This window comes from Elaeis guineensis, chromosome 15, assembly GCF_000442705.2.
Source record: "Elaeis guineensis isolate ETL-2024a chromosome 15, EG11, whole genome shotgun sequence".
NCBI classification, from domain to species: domain Eukaryota; kingdom Viridiplantae; phylum Streptophyta; class Magnoliopsida; order Arecales; family Arecaceae; genus Elaeis; species Elaeis guineensis.
The window spans coordinates 70,847,527-70,865,506 of record NC_026007.2 but is presented as its reverse complement, the minus strand read 5'-3'; the positions used below and the strand labels follow the sequence as shown (position 1 = coordinate 70,865,506).

The following is a 17,980-nucleotide window of genomic DNA, read 5'->3' as shown; positions in this document are numbered from 1 at the left end:
CAAGCCTGAACTGCAAAATGCTTAAGCCCAAATTGTTAGTAGTAGGCTACTTAAGTCATTATATATTGATCATTTATTAGTTCCACAATTGATGTGGGACTATCACAATCTCCCTCATTTAAATCTCTGATGACAATTGATGTGGGACTATCACAATCTCCCTTATTTAAATCCCTGATGTTCTCATCAGGTCCCTACTTCGCCCCAGTATCCCCTCAGTACACATCTATGTGAGATTCCGAAGGCAAGCCCACCATACTGCTGTCACCATCCTCGATGGTCAATCTTTCCTCGTCGGATCGAAGATACATCATCGGAATGCACAGTCTGTTCCAGCGTGGCCCCATAGATAGTATCTCCAAGAGTGGCTCTGATACCATTTTGTAACGTCCCAAGCAATCTATTAATCCCACAACTTATTCAGATCTGAACCACGTGCCCTAAAATACTTAAGCCCAAGTTGTTAGTAGTAGACTACTTAAGTCATTATATATCGGTCATTTATTAGTTCCACAACCGACGTGGGACTATCCCATTATGCAAGTAATTAACAGACAAAATAATCAATAACCCACAAAATAAGAGACATTACAATTTTAATATGAAATTTTTTTGATACGAATTCTTCACGATTTAGAATAATAAGATTATTATAAGTCAGTCTTTTTTAGATCAATTAAAGGCTATATAAATATATTATCAAGATTAAATCTTAATTTTTATAATAAAAATATTTGAACTTCAATAATAAATAAAAAAATAAAAAATAAATCTTATTAAATATGAATGTTTGAAATAATTAATAAATTTTTTTAAAAAAAATTAAAATTATTTAATTTATAATTTTTGATATTAAAATTATATATTAAAATTTTATCAAAATCAGAATATGAGCAAGCCATCCAATCACCTGATGGGATAGATTTTTTTCCTTCTTCCTGTTCTTCACTCTATTCTCTCTTTGGCACGGTCACCCTCATCGGCGCGCGTAAGCAATTAGGACCATAGAAATTTCGTCTCTCAAACCACCACGTCTCTATTTTTTTTATTTTATTTTTAAAAGGCGTTGTGGCCACACCAACCACAATAATGGTTGGTGGCATGAAATCACAATCACAGGTTGTAACATGAACCCAACAGTGGAGGTATAGTAGGGTAAGGCAGGCTATGATCATTGAGGATGGTGGTACATAGGATGTAGGATAATAAAGTTGTTGAACGGTAAAATATATGCTAATTGCTGTAGTGATATAGGAAATTTTTGCACAGATATATGATAACAACATTGAAGGAGGCAAAATAATGCTTTTTTTTTTTTTAGGTTGGGCGTAAAACTCCATTGGGGGCTAATCTAGTCTATGATCACTTTCCAATGTTCCATGGTTCATTTTATCTGTGTGAGGGACTAAACACCTCATTGCTTCAGGTATGTTGGATCTAAATATTGAGTTCCACATTCTTAAATATTTAGTTATAGATAATTATAATATGGATGCATCTTCCTTGCTTTCTTTCAAGAAAGACTAAACACAAAATTCAAAATCCATTCCCAAACCTTATATAAATAAAGCCACCATCCATAGTAGCGAGTGTATCGTATGATGATGGTAAACTTATGCTAATAAGAAAGAGGTTGCATCAAATCCAGTAGCAATAAGAACTCCTATGTTGATACATGACGATTATAAGAAAAATGAGGGGCTGATATGAAACACCCTGGTTTTTCTTCGCATTGGTGAAGAAATTATTCTGTTGCATATCAATTTTTTTTTTTTTTAAGAAAAAAAAAGAAATCCTGCAGTAGGGAGGAATAAGGGGAGTCTTTAACCAAAGCCCCACTCGGGCTCAGGCACTCAAATCTCTCTCTCTCTCTCTCTCTCTCTCTCTCTCTTATTTTCTAAGCTTTCACACGGGTAGATAATATGCCCCCCCCCCTCCCCGGGCGAGTCTCTGTAGCCGGCGCCGTGCTAGCTTCTCTTCTAGCTCTCGTCCTCCATGTAGCCTTCAACTCCCCCATCTCCCCTCTCCCTCTACCCCTCCCTTCCTCACGCATCACCCCCAACAACCTCCTAAAGGTTCTCTCCCTCTCAAAAAAAATATGTTATATTTATTTGATTTTCTCTCTCTCTCTCTAGCTATTTTTTGCGTTTTATATGATCTATTACTTTATGTTTTCTTTTGAGGAATAGACAGTGGATAGGCTGGGAGAAGGGAGATTGGAGGGTCCAGAAGATGTGTGTGTGGATGGCGAGGGTACACTGTACACCGCTACGAGGGACGGTTGGATCAAGAGGATGCATCCCAACGGCTCGTGGGAGGATTGGAAGCTGCTTGGAGGCCCGGCGCTGCTGGGGATGACCGTGTCAATGACCGGAGATCTCCTCGTCTGTGACGCCGATCGATAAGGTAATCACACAATTCCGTCCATCTTGAATTCCTCGCCATGCGGATCAAACGGCTGTTAAATTCTTCCACCCAGCTGTTGCAATTCTTACCAGTTGATGCTTCATAATATTGTTGCAACTGATTGATTAATTTAAAACACTGGAGCTTTAAAGCTAAGACAAACTAAGAGGAAAGTCTTCAAACCAAATTCTTTCGACTTGCTCTAATTAAGCTTGCAATGTTGATTGTTGACTAGATATCTGTTAATTAACAATACGATCTTTTGAAGCCTAAAAACGTACTTGATCTAAACCAAAAAGCCCCTGAAAGACTCGGCCCAAATAAGATTTTTGGTTGAAAATTTTACTTGGTTGTGTACTGGTAGAGAAGTTGGCTTTCCTCTACTAAAGCTTAAGATGAACGCCTTAACTGGTTGGCTGCAGGGACTACTAAAGGTTGGGGAGGATGGAGTGACCACTCTTGCTTCCGAAGTGGACGGCACTCCTATCAGGTTTTTGTTTCCCATTCTTCTGCAAACGTTTCAATTTGTGTGATGCTAGAGTATCGACTGGCTTTGAAAATGGATTCACAAGTTTGCACTAGAGACTCCACTTGAATATTTTTTGTTGGGTAAAACCAGAGCCTAATTGAATTGCCATAATATATACAAGTTCCATTTCCATCTATGAGTCCAAGGTTTTTTTTTTTTTTTAATGATAATGGAGGCTAAGGGATAGCCACCAGTCTTTTATTGAAAAGAAAGTAATTTAGAAGGTTTACAAGTTCTAAAAGATTTACAGATCCTGAAAAGGTTAATAAATTCTGAAAAAGTTACAGGTGTGGAGAAGGTTTACAGAATTAGAAAAAAATTACAGAAGGCAAACATTACTTCGTTTGATTGCTGTCCGAACCTTTTCAAAGTCAGTAACTTTCTTAGATTTACATAGGAGATCAGTTATTGAAGTGATTTAAAGCATTCAACGCAATGGAAGCAGGAGTAGAGGCTTCGTGAGGGAAGAGTCTAGCATCTATAAGTCCAAGTTTTTCAAAAAGAAAAATTGTCCTTCATGCATGAAAGCTTTAACCTCACCCAAGAAAAAAAAACTATTACCAAAACAAGAGCATGAAATCATCAGATAAATTAAAGAATTAAGAATAAGACTTAACACTTTTTGTTAGTTTACTTGAATAAGACTGTGTGTCGAGAATTAAGAATAAAAGGAAGCAAAATAGAAGGGATTTAAAAATTATTTAACTAAATTATTCTCAACTAAAAAATAAAAATAATTCATTTTAGTTATTTTGGATTAATTTACTCTGTTGTCACACTCAATCTAGAAAGTTATATGTGTCCCGACAGCAGACATATTCTATGATTTTTGTAAAATTATTCATTGCACCAGGTCCACCACCAAGCCCATCTTTTTGTGGTTCGACTTTGCTCCTATTTCTTTTTCATTCATGCTCGTGTATTGTTCTTTGCATTTAGATTGATCACTATTGAACTGGTAGATCTGATCTAACTAATAATTTTTCATAATCTTTAATGCGCAAATAGTTCATGTATCTTCCAGCTTTTTGTTGTCCATGTCTGCTGTTTGTTATCCTAAGGTAAGGTTGTTATTATTTTTTGTAGCTCGTCTTATATATTCCATTAGTAGAATGAAACAATGTGGGGAAATGGATCAAGGTTGTATCTTTCTCTTGAAAGATGGATTCACCTTTCTACGAGCAAATCTATCATTAATGGATCACACACTCCGGCCTCTATGATTCATTTATCTACACAGATCTTAAACCGACCAATGGATAATCCAATGATGAATTTATACGAGAGAATATGAGTCCTTCTTCCATGCCAAAAATACAACCTTGGCCGAGGGAGAATGAATGTTGCATTGTGAGCATAGATCCCCTTTGATGTGCATGTGGCATCGCAAGATGCAGTGCACCCATGGATGGCCACCATCAGTGCACCCATGGATGGCCGCCATCAGAAGATAGATGGCCATCAAATAATATGCACAACATGTATTCCACTATCTGTGCTCGTGTGTGGCCATCCACCCTGTGATGCATGCCATTCACAAAATATACTGCACCCTACAATACCGCACGTACCACAGGAGGACCTTGCTCGTGCACCATTCCATCGAAATCTTGTCATTTAGGCAGGTAGGGTGGTAACGATTGCTCCATCACCGCTCCAAGTCCTGCTCAATTCCTATGCTGTTCGTGGCAGTCAGATACCGCTGCAATATACACCAAAAAAAAAAAGAAACTGTATTAATCAGAGTTAGATCATTTAACGGACGCCATACCAGCATCCAATGACATGAAACGGTGCTATTTAGTATTTTTTTGGTACTAATATATGTTTGATTTGATATGTGGCTAAGTGAATCTATAAAATAGAATTTTGAAAGAAAATGCTATGGATCGCAGCTCCAATTTTTACTTTTGGGGTGACAATCCACAAGCATGGCATCATGGGAACGGCTCTAAGAACCCTTTTTTTTTTTTTTAATTAATTAACTCCTAAACTCTAGAGACTGTGTCTGGTTCTAAGGTCCTGCCAACTTTCCTAGTAAATATCGTTCTATTGATACATGAGTTTTGTGTCCTTGTAATTTGTAGGTTTGCGGATGATGTTGTTGAAGCTTCGAATGGGAGCGTATGCTTCAGCGATGCAAGTACCAAATTCGGACTTCATGATGCGTTTCTCGACACCCTCGAAGCTACGCCTCATGGCCGGCTCCTTCGGTACGACCCTCTCACCAAGAAAACTTCGGTGGTGCTCGCCAACCTAGGCTTTGCCAATGGCGTTGCCCTGTCACCAGACCAAGATTTCTTGGTGGTTTGTGAGACATGAAAGTAAGTTAATTAACCTTCTTTTTTTGGGTATATTCGCTTCAATTTTCATATGATGGTCTAGCCTTGTGGGCTTGTCTCGCTTGGGTTAGAATCTTTGTTTGATCCAAGAAGTAACACGAGGGATGGCAATGGAAGTCTAATATCCAAAACATTGGATACACCAAAAATGATAACCCCACCCAAACATATAAAATTGGCTTATCTGTTGAAATCCCAAATGGATTTTAAAATAGGGGGAAAGGAATTATTTTTTTTTTAATGAAAAATTAGAGTTCCGTCACATTGTTTTTAATCAAGTATAAGCAAAGGAGTGGCTTTTAAGGATGGAGAGAGCCAGTGCCTTTCGCTCATGTGAACTTGCTCCATGTCAAGAGTCACGAGTCCGTCCATGCGTTTTATTCTTTTCCCACTTCCATCTCTGACCCTTCTAGGTTGGCACAGCTAAATCTTATAAACACAACCCGATTTAGGTCCAAACACAAGCTAATAAGCAATGAGTAAGTTGGATGCAAGTACCTTTGTGCTAAACTTAGCCAAGTTGCACCAAAATGGACCAGAACCCCTTCAGGGGCAACTGGACTGTGACTCAACATTGCTCCAGAGTTTAGACGAAAATATATTATTCAAAACTGACCTAAACTTAAATGAATCTAGACGGGACTTGATTTTTGACCAAATAAATAGGTTGAATATGAGTTCAAAAGATGAAGTCAAACCATTTCTCAAATGTTTATTAAACCTAAATCTGATTTAGGTTTGCTGTGTACATTGGATCCAACTTTGCATTCAAAAAATGAATTCAAATTATTTCTCATTTTATATTTTTATCCATGTGACTTGCAATAAAGTAACGCTGCATTATGTGATAAAGCGCTTCTCACCTGATAACTTCCATAAAAATATTTTCTAAAAGAGTAATTCTTTGTACACTGCATGCGATGCAGCAAAATTGACATAGAACACATCGTCCAATCATATTAGATCATGTAGTATAATTAATAATGGAATAGATATTTAATATCGTTCAATTCTTTTCGTCAGATTTTCTTCTAACGAAAATGCCCTTTCCCTCTGTAGAATAAAGAAATAACAGTATTATTACTTCTTTATACCTTGTATGACTTCCTGTGAATATATATATAACATTCTAAACCATATATATAACTTCCTGTGAATATATATGACATTCTGATATTTTTTATACTTCCTATGAATATATATGACATCCTGAATAATATATATGACTTTCTGTGAATATATATGACATCCTAAACAATATATATAACTTCCTAATGTCTTATATGATTTTCTGTCAAAATATATGACATCCTGAATAATATATGACTTCTTGTGAATATATATGACATTTTGAACAATATATATGACTTCCTACGTATTTATATGATATCCTGTTAGTTATTATAACCAACAAAAAGTTATATAAGACATCAAGAAATAATAATAACTAATAGAGTATCATATAAAAATTATATGTATTATTCAGGATGTTATATTATATTCATAAAAAGTCATATAGAATGTCATATATATTAAAAGGAAGTCATATAATACATCAAAAAGTCATCTATATTGTTCACAATGTCATATATATTCACAGAAAGTCATATAAAACATCAAAAAATCATATATATTATTCAAAATATCATATAAAGACATAGAAAGTCATATATATTATTCAAAATATTATATATATTTACAGAAAGTCATATATATCGTTCAGAATATCATATATATTCACAAAAAATCATATATATCATTAAGGATGTCATATATATTCATAAAAAATCATATAAAGTATCAAAAAATCATATATATTATTCAGAATGTCATATAAAGATACAAGAAGTCATATATATTGTTTAGAATATCATATATAGTCACAGAAAGTCATATATATTATTCAAGATGTCATATATATTCGCAGAAAATTATATAAGGCATTAGAAAATCATATATATTATTCAAGATATCATATAAAGACATCGAAAGTCATATAAGACATGAGAAAGTCATAATAACTAACAAGATATCACATAAAGATACAGAAAATCATATATATTATTCAAGATATCTTATATACTCACAGAAAATCATATAAGACATCAAAAAAATAATAATATATTTTTTTTTTATTCTATGAAGAGAAAAGATATTTTCATCAGAAAAAAATCTCACAAAAAAAAATTGAATGATATTAAATGATCGTCCATTATTAATTACACTATGTGGTATAATGTGATTTGACAGTATACTCCACGTTAATTTTGCTACACCATATGTGGTGCACAAAGAATTACTTTTCCTAAAAATGACCGTCAAGAAAATAAAAGTAGCACTAAAACATACCTAAAAAGACTCATCCGTTCCTCCAATTTCCTTTCTCCGCTTTGCAACTCTCTTCCACACAGGAAATATCTCATATAAAGAGTAATCATGCATCTAAAGAACCCCATGTCTCAACAATCTTATCAGTAATAATATGCGAAGCCTGATGATCTATGATGTTTTCCCAATTAAGTACTAATTGATTAGATATAAGATTAGATTTGATCCGAATGTCAAGGATTTATCAAAAGCAAGCTTTAGTTCTTCATTTATTAAAATTAATTATTTTATATCATTGGTGTGGTTATGTCTTGTTTTGTAAGCTAGATTATGATGTTTGAAGTATTGGCTGAAGGGAGAGCAAGAAGGAAAAATAGAGGTTTTTATTGACAACCTTCCAGGAGCACCGGATAACATTAATCTTGCACCAGATGGATCTTTCTGGATTGCCCTTATACAGGTCTATAGAACATTACTTTTTCTAACCTACTTTGATTTCAATAGTCCCATAAGGTGGTTGTATTCACCAAATCTAAGGTTTTGGTGTATTCCTTTCAGCTTAGGTCGAAGTGGCTTGATTTGATTCATCCCTCCAGCACGGCAAAACGAGTGCTTGCAACATTTCCAAAACTAGTTGAAATTATCAAACACACAAGGGGGGCAATGGTTGTGAATGTAGCTTCCAATGGCAAGATCACACGAGTGCTGGATGATTCTGACGGTACAGTGATGTCCCTTGTCACCTCTGCAATGGAATTCGAGAGTCATCTCTACTTAGGCAGCCTGCAAACAAACTTCATAGGAAAGCTGGCTTTGAAATGATAGAGTTTATAGTTTGAAGTTAAATGAAAATATTTGATTTCTTCTTGACATATCAAACTTCTGAATCAGTAAAAGGGACATACATGCCACAGGATAGCTATCATATAATATTCTTCAATCCTTTGCAGCATGAGGTCATTCTCATGTCAATTTTCCACGATCTTGCCCTGATTGGTGCTACAACACTTCTCTAGCTCATCTCTAATGCTCGGATCTTCTTCCTTACCTGGTAACCAAAATCTACTAACATGTAGTTATCCTTGCAATATTGCTAGCCTTCTAAATACCCTACGGATTTTTCCTTGCAGTCTCATTACCGTGCATCAACAGTTAATAAACCTCAGATGCACAACTCTGGTTCATCTACTTTCGTTCATGTTTTTTTTTTTTGGTAACAATTCTTGTTAGGTATTTAGCAATAGACTCTTGCACAGGTATATCTAAGATAATCAAATGAATCTGAAATAGCCAACCTTAAGAAGAATAAGTCTTTCTAAATTCAGAAAAGAATCCAATCCACAAAATCAACCTTGAAAGTTCCCTTAACGAGCTACGTAAATTGCTTCCACTGGACATAGTTTCAGTCCTTGAAGCTTAAATGAGCTACTAATACAACTTTACTGGAGTATTTGATAATTCTATGCAGTACTTCACCAAACCAGGGACATAAGAATCGAGAATGGGGGATGCATCACAAGTTTCAGGAACATAGCAATGTGCCAGAAAACGCATTTTGACTTACTAACCCACGTTTGCAGGAAGACGTGTGAAATGACAACATCAATGTTATGTAGAGTTAAAAGCCATACCAAAATACTCAAGAATAGAATTCCTTGATTTGAATCTAATATGGGCAGCTCGCAAGCATGCAATTCAAGTTTACACTAAAATGATAAAGGAATGGATCAAGTGAACTGCAGTAATCCCCATCCAATAACTAAACAGCTGTGACCCAAGGCTAAAGAATTAAGTCCTCTGGGTCTACAGAAAGCAGATTGAGCGACTCCTCTCAATCACGTTCACTGATTGCTGTCAGGTGCTCATCAATCTCCTCTGTTGATAGCACTCTAAAAACTGGATCTTTTGTCCTCACAACCCCAACCTAGAAAATCATCATCTCATGATTAGGATGCATCGCAAGCACATTGAATAAATGGTAGTCAAATATAGAGATTAAATTCTATACATACCATGGCCAAATATAAATGCTTGGCAAGGAACAATTTAAGGGATGGTAGGGGAAAAAGGGAGATTCTTGCATGGGTTAACCACATTGGTAATGGTATGGAAACAGTAGGGCTGTAAAAATTCCATTTAGTCAGGTTGGGTAAAGTATTTGCTTGTCTCAGATCCACCCCATTCATATTGGGGTCCCAAATCTAGATCTATCCCAGCCAACATACCAATTGGGTTTGGTCAGATCAGGTCGACAATTTTATCTTTCAAATCCAATAGGAATACCGGGTCAAGTATGGTTGGTCTAAATCAAAATTGTACCCTATATCTTTATATTTGTTCTTTTTAGGGACGAATTACAAGGTGAAGCATTAATTTTTGTTAAAAAAAATAAAACTGACCGTTAGAACACTGGTTTTGAGAGAAGAGTTCGGTGTTAGAAGAACTGGTTATAAATAAAAAACTTATAAGGTAAAAGACAAAATAACAAAGAGTAGGGGGCGACAATTTGTCCAGCCTGACTGACCATCATGGTCCAAGCCAGAAAAAATTGCCTAGACAAGATATCCCTCATTCAGAAACCAGGTCCGGGCAAAAATCTTTGTCCAATTTAATACTGGGTCCGGATCCAGGTCCAGGTTAGAGGTTTTTCCTATTCACAATCTCTCTATCAATTGGCCTATCTCACTGGCCCATCAATGAATAACATTCCTCTTGATGACCAACCACCACCACGTGACCCTCTCTCTCGCTCTCCAACCCTAACCCGAATCCCACTGGCCCACTGCCCCCTCCAATATTCCACTCTATTACTCCCTCAAATGACTAGTCACTTGCCCACTTCTTTCTCCAACCCTAATCTTATGAGCACATTAACCCTTCCACTGCAACTTTGGTGCTCCATTTGACTCTCCCCAAACCCTAACAATGCATAGCACCATCTCCAGCCAATCACTACTCGGATTGGTCCAGCTGGGCCAGGTCCAGGTTGACCAAATTGAAGTGTGTTCAGTTTCGAATACTCCATCTCGTCCAAATTCTCTATTTGGGTCAAATGCATGTTAGACAAACGGCCATAATCATAGGATGCTGTCTGACCAAGATCTGAAACAGAAATTCTTTTGCCATCCCTATTGTAGAGTTCTAGCAAATGGTACAAAAATTTAAGATCCCAAAGTCTGCTAATCCACAGCCCAAGGAGTTCAATCTCCCAAAAAAAGATTTATTTAGCTGTGCAATTGGACTTCTGTAATGCTTATAAATTAAGACAAATTTGCAATACGGATGTTTGAGAATGTTATCCATGAAATATCTCCTTATGGCCAAAACAGCAAGAGAAGGGTTAAAGGATGGGGTGGATGACACAACCCTGCAATGTAGAGAATTTCAGGATACCAAAAATCACCCATTTAGTTGGAGCAAGATATCTTGATAGTATATACATTTGCAAGTTCTGAACAATTCTCACATGCAAGAGATGCACTGGATGAGATGGGTGGGTATCCAACCACACCATTCAAGTTAATTATTTTCTAATGTCAAATCTGACCAGCCTGGGCATACCTATCGTCCGCTACAACGTCTCTTCATGAAAGAATTTGGCATATATGATAAAGTATTGAGTTTCTTGCAGCTAAATTTGCTATTCTTATTTTGGAGAAAAATGCTATTGGTTTTATATATAATTCGGTTGGGTTAGATTGGGCCACAACATGGATGTTCCAAACAGTTCAGAGCCAAACCAACCCAAAATGTTCATATGGGTTGGAATGAGATACATGTTGAATCTCAGGTAAAGCCAACCTGTTTGCAATCCTAGTCAGGCTCAACTGTGCCTAGACATTCTCAAACCTTATACATGCTAAAATTTTGGTCTAACGAGAAGTCATGATCCTTGAAGAAACATTACCTCAATCTCAGTGGCCTTGAAATCCTCCTGGATAACTGATTGCAGAGCAGATATTGCAGTCTACAATAATCAAAAGGCAAGAAAACATGAAACCAGACAAAACTACAATTATCAATTCAGATGTACAGAGATAGGTGTTTTACAGTCAGAATTCTTTGCATTGATTAATAATATATGAATATACAAAAGAATAATTAGAAAAAGGAATCACAAATGAGATTAAAAAAATAAAAACTCTATACAATGATGTAGTAAGTTAAGGGAGAAATCATAGCAATGTGAACCATCTCCCAAGAAAAAGTGATGATATTACTGCATAATTCAACTTCACAAGGAAATTTCAAAAAATCATAACAGCTGAAAAATTGCATTTTTCCATGTGCTGATGGAACAGAGTCAATGGTAGTTCCATATAGACATGAAAATGAACCCATGGTTTATTACTTCTAGGATTCAAGCAGAGTAAGGATCCACAAAATCAGAAAAAGGACATGTCACTTGGAAAGTCATATTTGTCCCTCAGCAGGAAAGTTTGTCAAACTGATAGTTAATCTGAATCTAGATCTACCACATGCATCAAATGTTAAATACATGCAAATTTATTTACCTGCACAGTTTCCCCATACGAGAATTTAGGATCATTCTTCATTTTCTTCTCCAAGAAGTTGATTGCTTCTTGCTCTTTCACGCCAGCACTCGTTGCCTGAAACAATATTATAGGAAAGTGTGACAGTTGTAATAAAAACTGAAGCTCAAATCTGAAAGAAAAGGTTAACTACAGAAGACTAAGAGGACACGAATCAAGCACCTGCATTCACAATAAAAATAACTCGCCTAAAAACAAACATAAGCAGACATCATTCTACAAAAGTACTAGTTAAATGCTTGTATGAATATGAAGGATCATGGAAAGCCAGTTAGCAACATAGCGTATTACTTGAATAGATAAATTAACAAATGAAGAAGAAATCGTCAGCATTTCCTCTGATAAAATAAATGACATCTAAAGAAGTCAGAGCTTATCGCTAACCAGATGAAGCATGAATTTTACAGATAATCTAAAACAAGTGTAATAGCATTTGAGAGGCAGCAATTAAATTATATCTAGAGATAAGGGTACTGATAATTTCAGTTCCGGCACAGCTGCTCTATACTCGCTCTATGACTAGAGCTCATTAGGCCTGACAGGCCTACTTAGCACCAGATACACGAAAATCATCAGCAGGTCCTTCAATATCCCACAAAGCAAAGCAGTTATCATTAAGCAAACATTACCGTCCCTTCAATATCCCACAAAGCAAAGCAGTTATCATTAAGCAAACGTTACCGTCTGTTAACTCATACCCTGATGATAGCATATCAAGTTTTGCCTTCATCTTCACATGCTTATGACTACACTGGCAGAGTATAAGATCAGAAGAATGTCTAAAACCATTGTCAACATGCATCCAAAAAATTCATTAGAAAGAATACTCAATTTCTCCTGAAAACTAGGTAATGGGCTGTGCACTCATACATGTTTTAATAAATACTCTACACCAATCAGGTAACTTAGTTCAGTTACCAGATAGTTCAGAAAGGAGCCATAAACTCTCAAAATTTTCTGTACTATGCATATGCCAGAAGATGACATGAACGGGGAATAACTAAAAGGGTGACGCGGTTCACACAGCTTCTGCTATTGCAGGCTCTGGGGAGGGTTAGATGTATATAGTGTTATCCCTATATGCAGAGAGCTATTTTCATGTTTCAAACCCATGACCTCCAGGTTACAATGGAGCAACCTTACAGATGCGCTATGGCTCACCCTCATGATCAAGGCATAACCATGATATAAATCAGATAAAAGTTTCAAAAGATATAGCTGAATCTCTGCCTCTGATACAAGTCAGCTAATGATGGAACAACATGAATAATAACCAAAGCTGCAACTCATCTTCATGACCATCGGCCAATAAGCCTAATCAATGGTGATAGGGTTCAATTTCTGAATAACACCCTCTCCATTCATTCAAATCGCATCCATGCCCCCTATTCCAATAATCATTTTTCAATCTTTTATCATAAAAATGTTGCAGTCATCCCCTAACAAACATATCTGGCATGAAGACATAAAGGCAAAGATGCAGTTCACAAAGCTTAACATACCTTGTGTCCAAAGAAATGTCCAGCTGGGTCACATTTTAAGAGTTGAGGTCCTTTCTCTTCATCAATACCCAAGATCATAGCAACTTCATAATCCAAAGGGAAGTGGTAAACAGAAAATGAGAAAGGAGGAGAAGAGAAGAGAAGAAGAAGGTAAAGAGCAAGAGAGTATAGTAATGTGAATAGATTACAGAAATGTACAGATCATGCAGGCATGAATGCATTGTACAGAAATGATATAGTAAACATCATAGTTCAGATGAACAAATCATGTTTCATTGAATCCATTGAATCTTTACAGGCTTAGAAATGATATTTCAGAAACTGACCTAATCCAAGAGGCCTCATATAGGCATGCTGGGTATATATTTGAGATTTGTCAGCTATCCTGTACATATATTGCAGTATATAAGATACAAGGCTATTGATAATTGTCTTAAGAAAAACAAAAAAGCATGTAAACTTCCATAGATATGGAAATAGGGAGGGCAGGATCATTCTTTTTATTCTTAATAGCTAGATACTCTTAGTAGAAACTGACATGACATAAAATCCAACATCTGGATGTTTGCAAACTGTGTAAAAACATAGCTCAAGCTTCATTCTTCAGCAGCTTACTCAGATTCTATAGGTTTAACATAGGTACAAAAGTTACAAATCAAAGTTATTATTTTTAAGAAACCATGCATGGGATAAAGGTCGCATTTGGTGGCATATATTCAATCCAAAATAAGAAATGATAACCAAATTTGCATACTTTGGTACCAGATTATTATCCATGACATCTTTTACAAAGAAAAGGATGAAGTAGGAAATTGCATTAAACATTATCTCAAACAAAAGGGACTCGTAGATTCTCATAGTGACCTTAAAAAAGATGAATGGAAGGCTTAGTACTTCTACAGCGAGTCAGGCATGGAAAAATTTGGGTTTACTATGACAAAAGGCTCACTTATATATGCAAATTAAGAATTTTCCTTCACAATGCACAATCCAAGAGCCTCCACACGCAGAAATCGATATTATAATGCTTATGAACAAACAAACCTTCCTACTTTTTTAGACAAGACCCAGGTCAGAACTAAGCAGCAATTGACTTAACTGAAAAACATTGAATGATGCTAAAGATGAATAACTTGAGTAAAAATAACAGCAAGTGATACACATGATGATATTAAAGATCACATCATCATTCACTCCTCACCACCTCCAAGGAAGAATATTCGATAGAGGAGGACCTGACAACTCACCTGAACTATCTCATGGAAGATTAACTTTGTCTTAAGTCACTTTGATAATCTCTCTGAACACTATATAAGAGTTAAGGATTAATCCTCTCTAGCCCATGTTTCTTAACCCCTCAGGATTTTGTGAAGAAAAATAGATAGCTTGATACACTCGGATCTCCATTTTCCATAGCTTTTTCTAAAAGCATCATAACTCAGACCTTAGCAAACATTTTCATATATCAACATTTATGTCAATTGACTCCAGATTGTTCTGGATAAGTACATCAAGATTCTTATATACACATATTTCAACAGAAATTAATTCTCAGACTTTATCCGTTATGTATGCCGATACTAACATTGAAGAACTCAGTAACACTTATGGAATATATGTGCTTCAAAGATTGGCAGATAACTGCACCATTTTCACGAGAAAGGTGTTCCTAGATAAAACACAAATAAGTAGCATAAAACGTTGCTGCCAAAGCATGCACAAGAAATAGAGAAAACTCTTACACATCTAATATATAACTTTGCAAAAAGTCACTGGAAGCCAGAACACATTGTTTTCCAAAGAATATAGTGCACATGAATCACTTTTATAGAAGTTGAATTTATATTGCTAAAAGAAGCTAAAAGAAAAAGGTCATGTTATTCTAATTTGATCGACAGTTGCCATCAGAAATATAATGATATTATGCACCAAAATAATACCACTTGGCTAATACATCCACAGGCATCTCATATCCCCATTTGAAATGAAACTCAGCTGCTTCATTCCTGGCTTGATGGACTAAAGACCTTGCATCAGCTAGAATAGTCAAAAAATTCAGATATTAGCACTGCTAATTAGAAAAGCCTATCCATAAAGCCACTAAGAATGTGAGAATATTCTTAACATACATCACCATGACATAACTTTCCATCAACTGCCACACAAACTGAAATGAACAGAAAGATATAAACAACCCATGCTGAAGATCATAAAGAGTTGATTTGAGTCAATAGACATCACCACATGGATTTATTTTTTAACGTTGGAATGTAGGAACTCATCTTGCTAAGATAATAATATCATGTCTTTAATACATCTCCATCACCGTCTTCCATAATTATCTAAAGTGGCTTATAAGTTATAAGTTGAATTCCACGAGAGTGAGTACAATCTTGTAATACCACCTTTATTTACATAGATGAATTGGTGCAAGCAATTCTCCTGCAATTGTTTAGCATTTTCTCATTTTCAATATCTAATCAAATAAGCTAGTTTAATAAAACCCAACTGCAATTTTATTTGAAGAACAGAACTAGTATTTCATTAATCTCCAATGCATTTACCCTTGTGCATTCTTTTAGACTTACATCACAATCATACTCATTTGCTAAGTCAAGGAGGCAAATAAGCATCTAACCACCTTCCTTCCAATTGCATATCTTTCAATGGGGTCATACTTTTAAGGTTTTCCTTCCTCTTACTTCCCTTTTTCTACGTAGTTTTATTTTGGGCATTATAATTGTGGTCTGTACATTCTTCCTTTAAAAGATGAGGGTGAGACAATGGCATGTCAAGAAGCTGGTTCGCCACTGGGTCAGTGTACCATCTACACACCGAGGTGCAGAGTTTTCATTGATGACAATGTCAAGGAAAAAAATAATAAAAAGATGCTAGAATCTCGGTGCAATGAAAAATTTTAACAAAAAAGGATAGGACAATATCAATGCAGAGGTGCGATTATTATTTCAAATCTATGGTTTGCGAGTATAGCAGTTTAATGTCTTTCTAATCAGTATTTACGAGTAACTCAGAATACCAACAAACACAAACACTACCAAATATCAGAAATCAACACCATGATTCACTACCTGTCATCCCAGTTGCTAACAGTCCGAGGTACTTAGTGATCGGAAAGAGATGCGTGACGCTCGTCTGATCCAATAGCTTGTCCTACATTCGGTTTTCCATGACCAATCCCAAACGAAACGGAACGATAGCAACCAAGATTATGAGAATCAGGCAAAGAAATTACGCACCGGGACCTTCTTCTGAGTGACGACGCACACGGAGTCCTTCCCTCGGACTCCGATCGACGTGATCCCAGTAGCCTTCACGGCTTTAAACGCATATTCTGTTTCAATCACCGGAAACAAATACGTGATGTTCAAAAACCCAATCTATTTTTCCTATGGAAACAAGAACGGAAATCAAAACCTAGAATGATCCACCACTGGTCCAGTTGTGAACTAGAGGGATCTGAATGAGATGTGATCGGAGATGGAAAGCAATCGAAAACCCTAGGGCTTACCGACTTGGTAGAGCCGGCCCTCGGGGGAGAAGATGGTGATGTGCCGATCATAACCGGCTCCGGTGCCGCGACTCATGGCGCTTCGTTGGTTTGCTCGGTCGAAAGTTTGGGTCCCCCCCCGGAGAATGGGTTGGAGGGTTTATACGTGGAGAGATCTGGATAGGGCTGAAACGAGAAAGTTCGCGCCGCCAGAAACGCTGGCTCGGCCTACGTGGAGTAGCAGTAGAAACAGGAGATATTTTTATATATAAACCCCTCTATCAAATTATATTACGCATAGGCTCTGAAAAACGAGGGTACTAACATGACTTGTGTTAATAACACATTTTTTTTAAGGCACTTGCTTCCCAGCGTATATTTATTCCTCCTTTTAGTCCATTTAAGATGCATTTGGCTCACAATCAAGACCGGCATTGAAGTCTGAATCAAAATTAAAATGGATAGGAATGAAACAGAAATATTCATATTCTCCAATACATTTAGTTCATGACTAATCAAAATCAAAATTAAAAAAAAAAAATTTAAGTAAATCTAGTAAAATGAGATTTGAATACTCAAAGAATAAAGAAAATTAGATTTTGAAAGATTGAAATATTCTCATTATCCTCTGGAATGGAAATGAAAAAGGGACTCTTTAGTCTTTACACCAAATCACTTGAGTAGGAGCTACTCATTTCCATTTTCATTTCCATTTCAAAGCCAAACTCCCCGAGACCAAACATTTCATAAGTGTTAATCATTATTTTTGTATTTGTTGATTTATATAGATTGATGAACTGCACAAGGGGATG

The 17,980-nt window shown here is 36.1% G+C and overlaps 1 protein-coding gene and 1 pseudogene across 1 annotated transcript; one reads left to right on the top strand and one right to left on the bottom strand.

Annotated features, from left to right (window-relative positions):
* Window positions 1-1,907: 1,907 nt before the first annotated feature.
* On the top strand, window positions 1,908-8,584 carry LOC105058833 (protein STRICTOSIDINE SYNTHASE-LIKE 4-like; annotated as a pseudogene).
* A 657-nt stretch (window positions 8,585-9,241) lies between these two features.
* Window positions 9,242-17,380, bottom strand: LOC105058614 (proteasome subunit alpha type-6). The gene is made up of 9 exons (XM_010941593.4): window positions 17,190-17,380; window positions 16,918-17,012; window positions 16,750-16,831; window positions 15,601-15,697; window positions 13,987-14,045; window positions 13,661-13,743; window positions 12,120-12,215; window positions 11,513-11,572; window positions 9,242-9,529 (listed from the first exon to the last, which is right to left on the bottom strand). Exons 1-9 carry the CDS (start codon window positions 17,263-17,265, stop codon window positions 9,437-9,439), a joined length of 741 nt encoding a protein of 246 aa, XP_010939895.1. The 5' UTR covers window positions 17,266-17,380; the 3' UTR covers window positions 9,242-9,436.
* Between the last annotated feature and the right edge of the window lie 600 nt (window positions 17,381-17,980).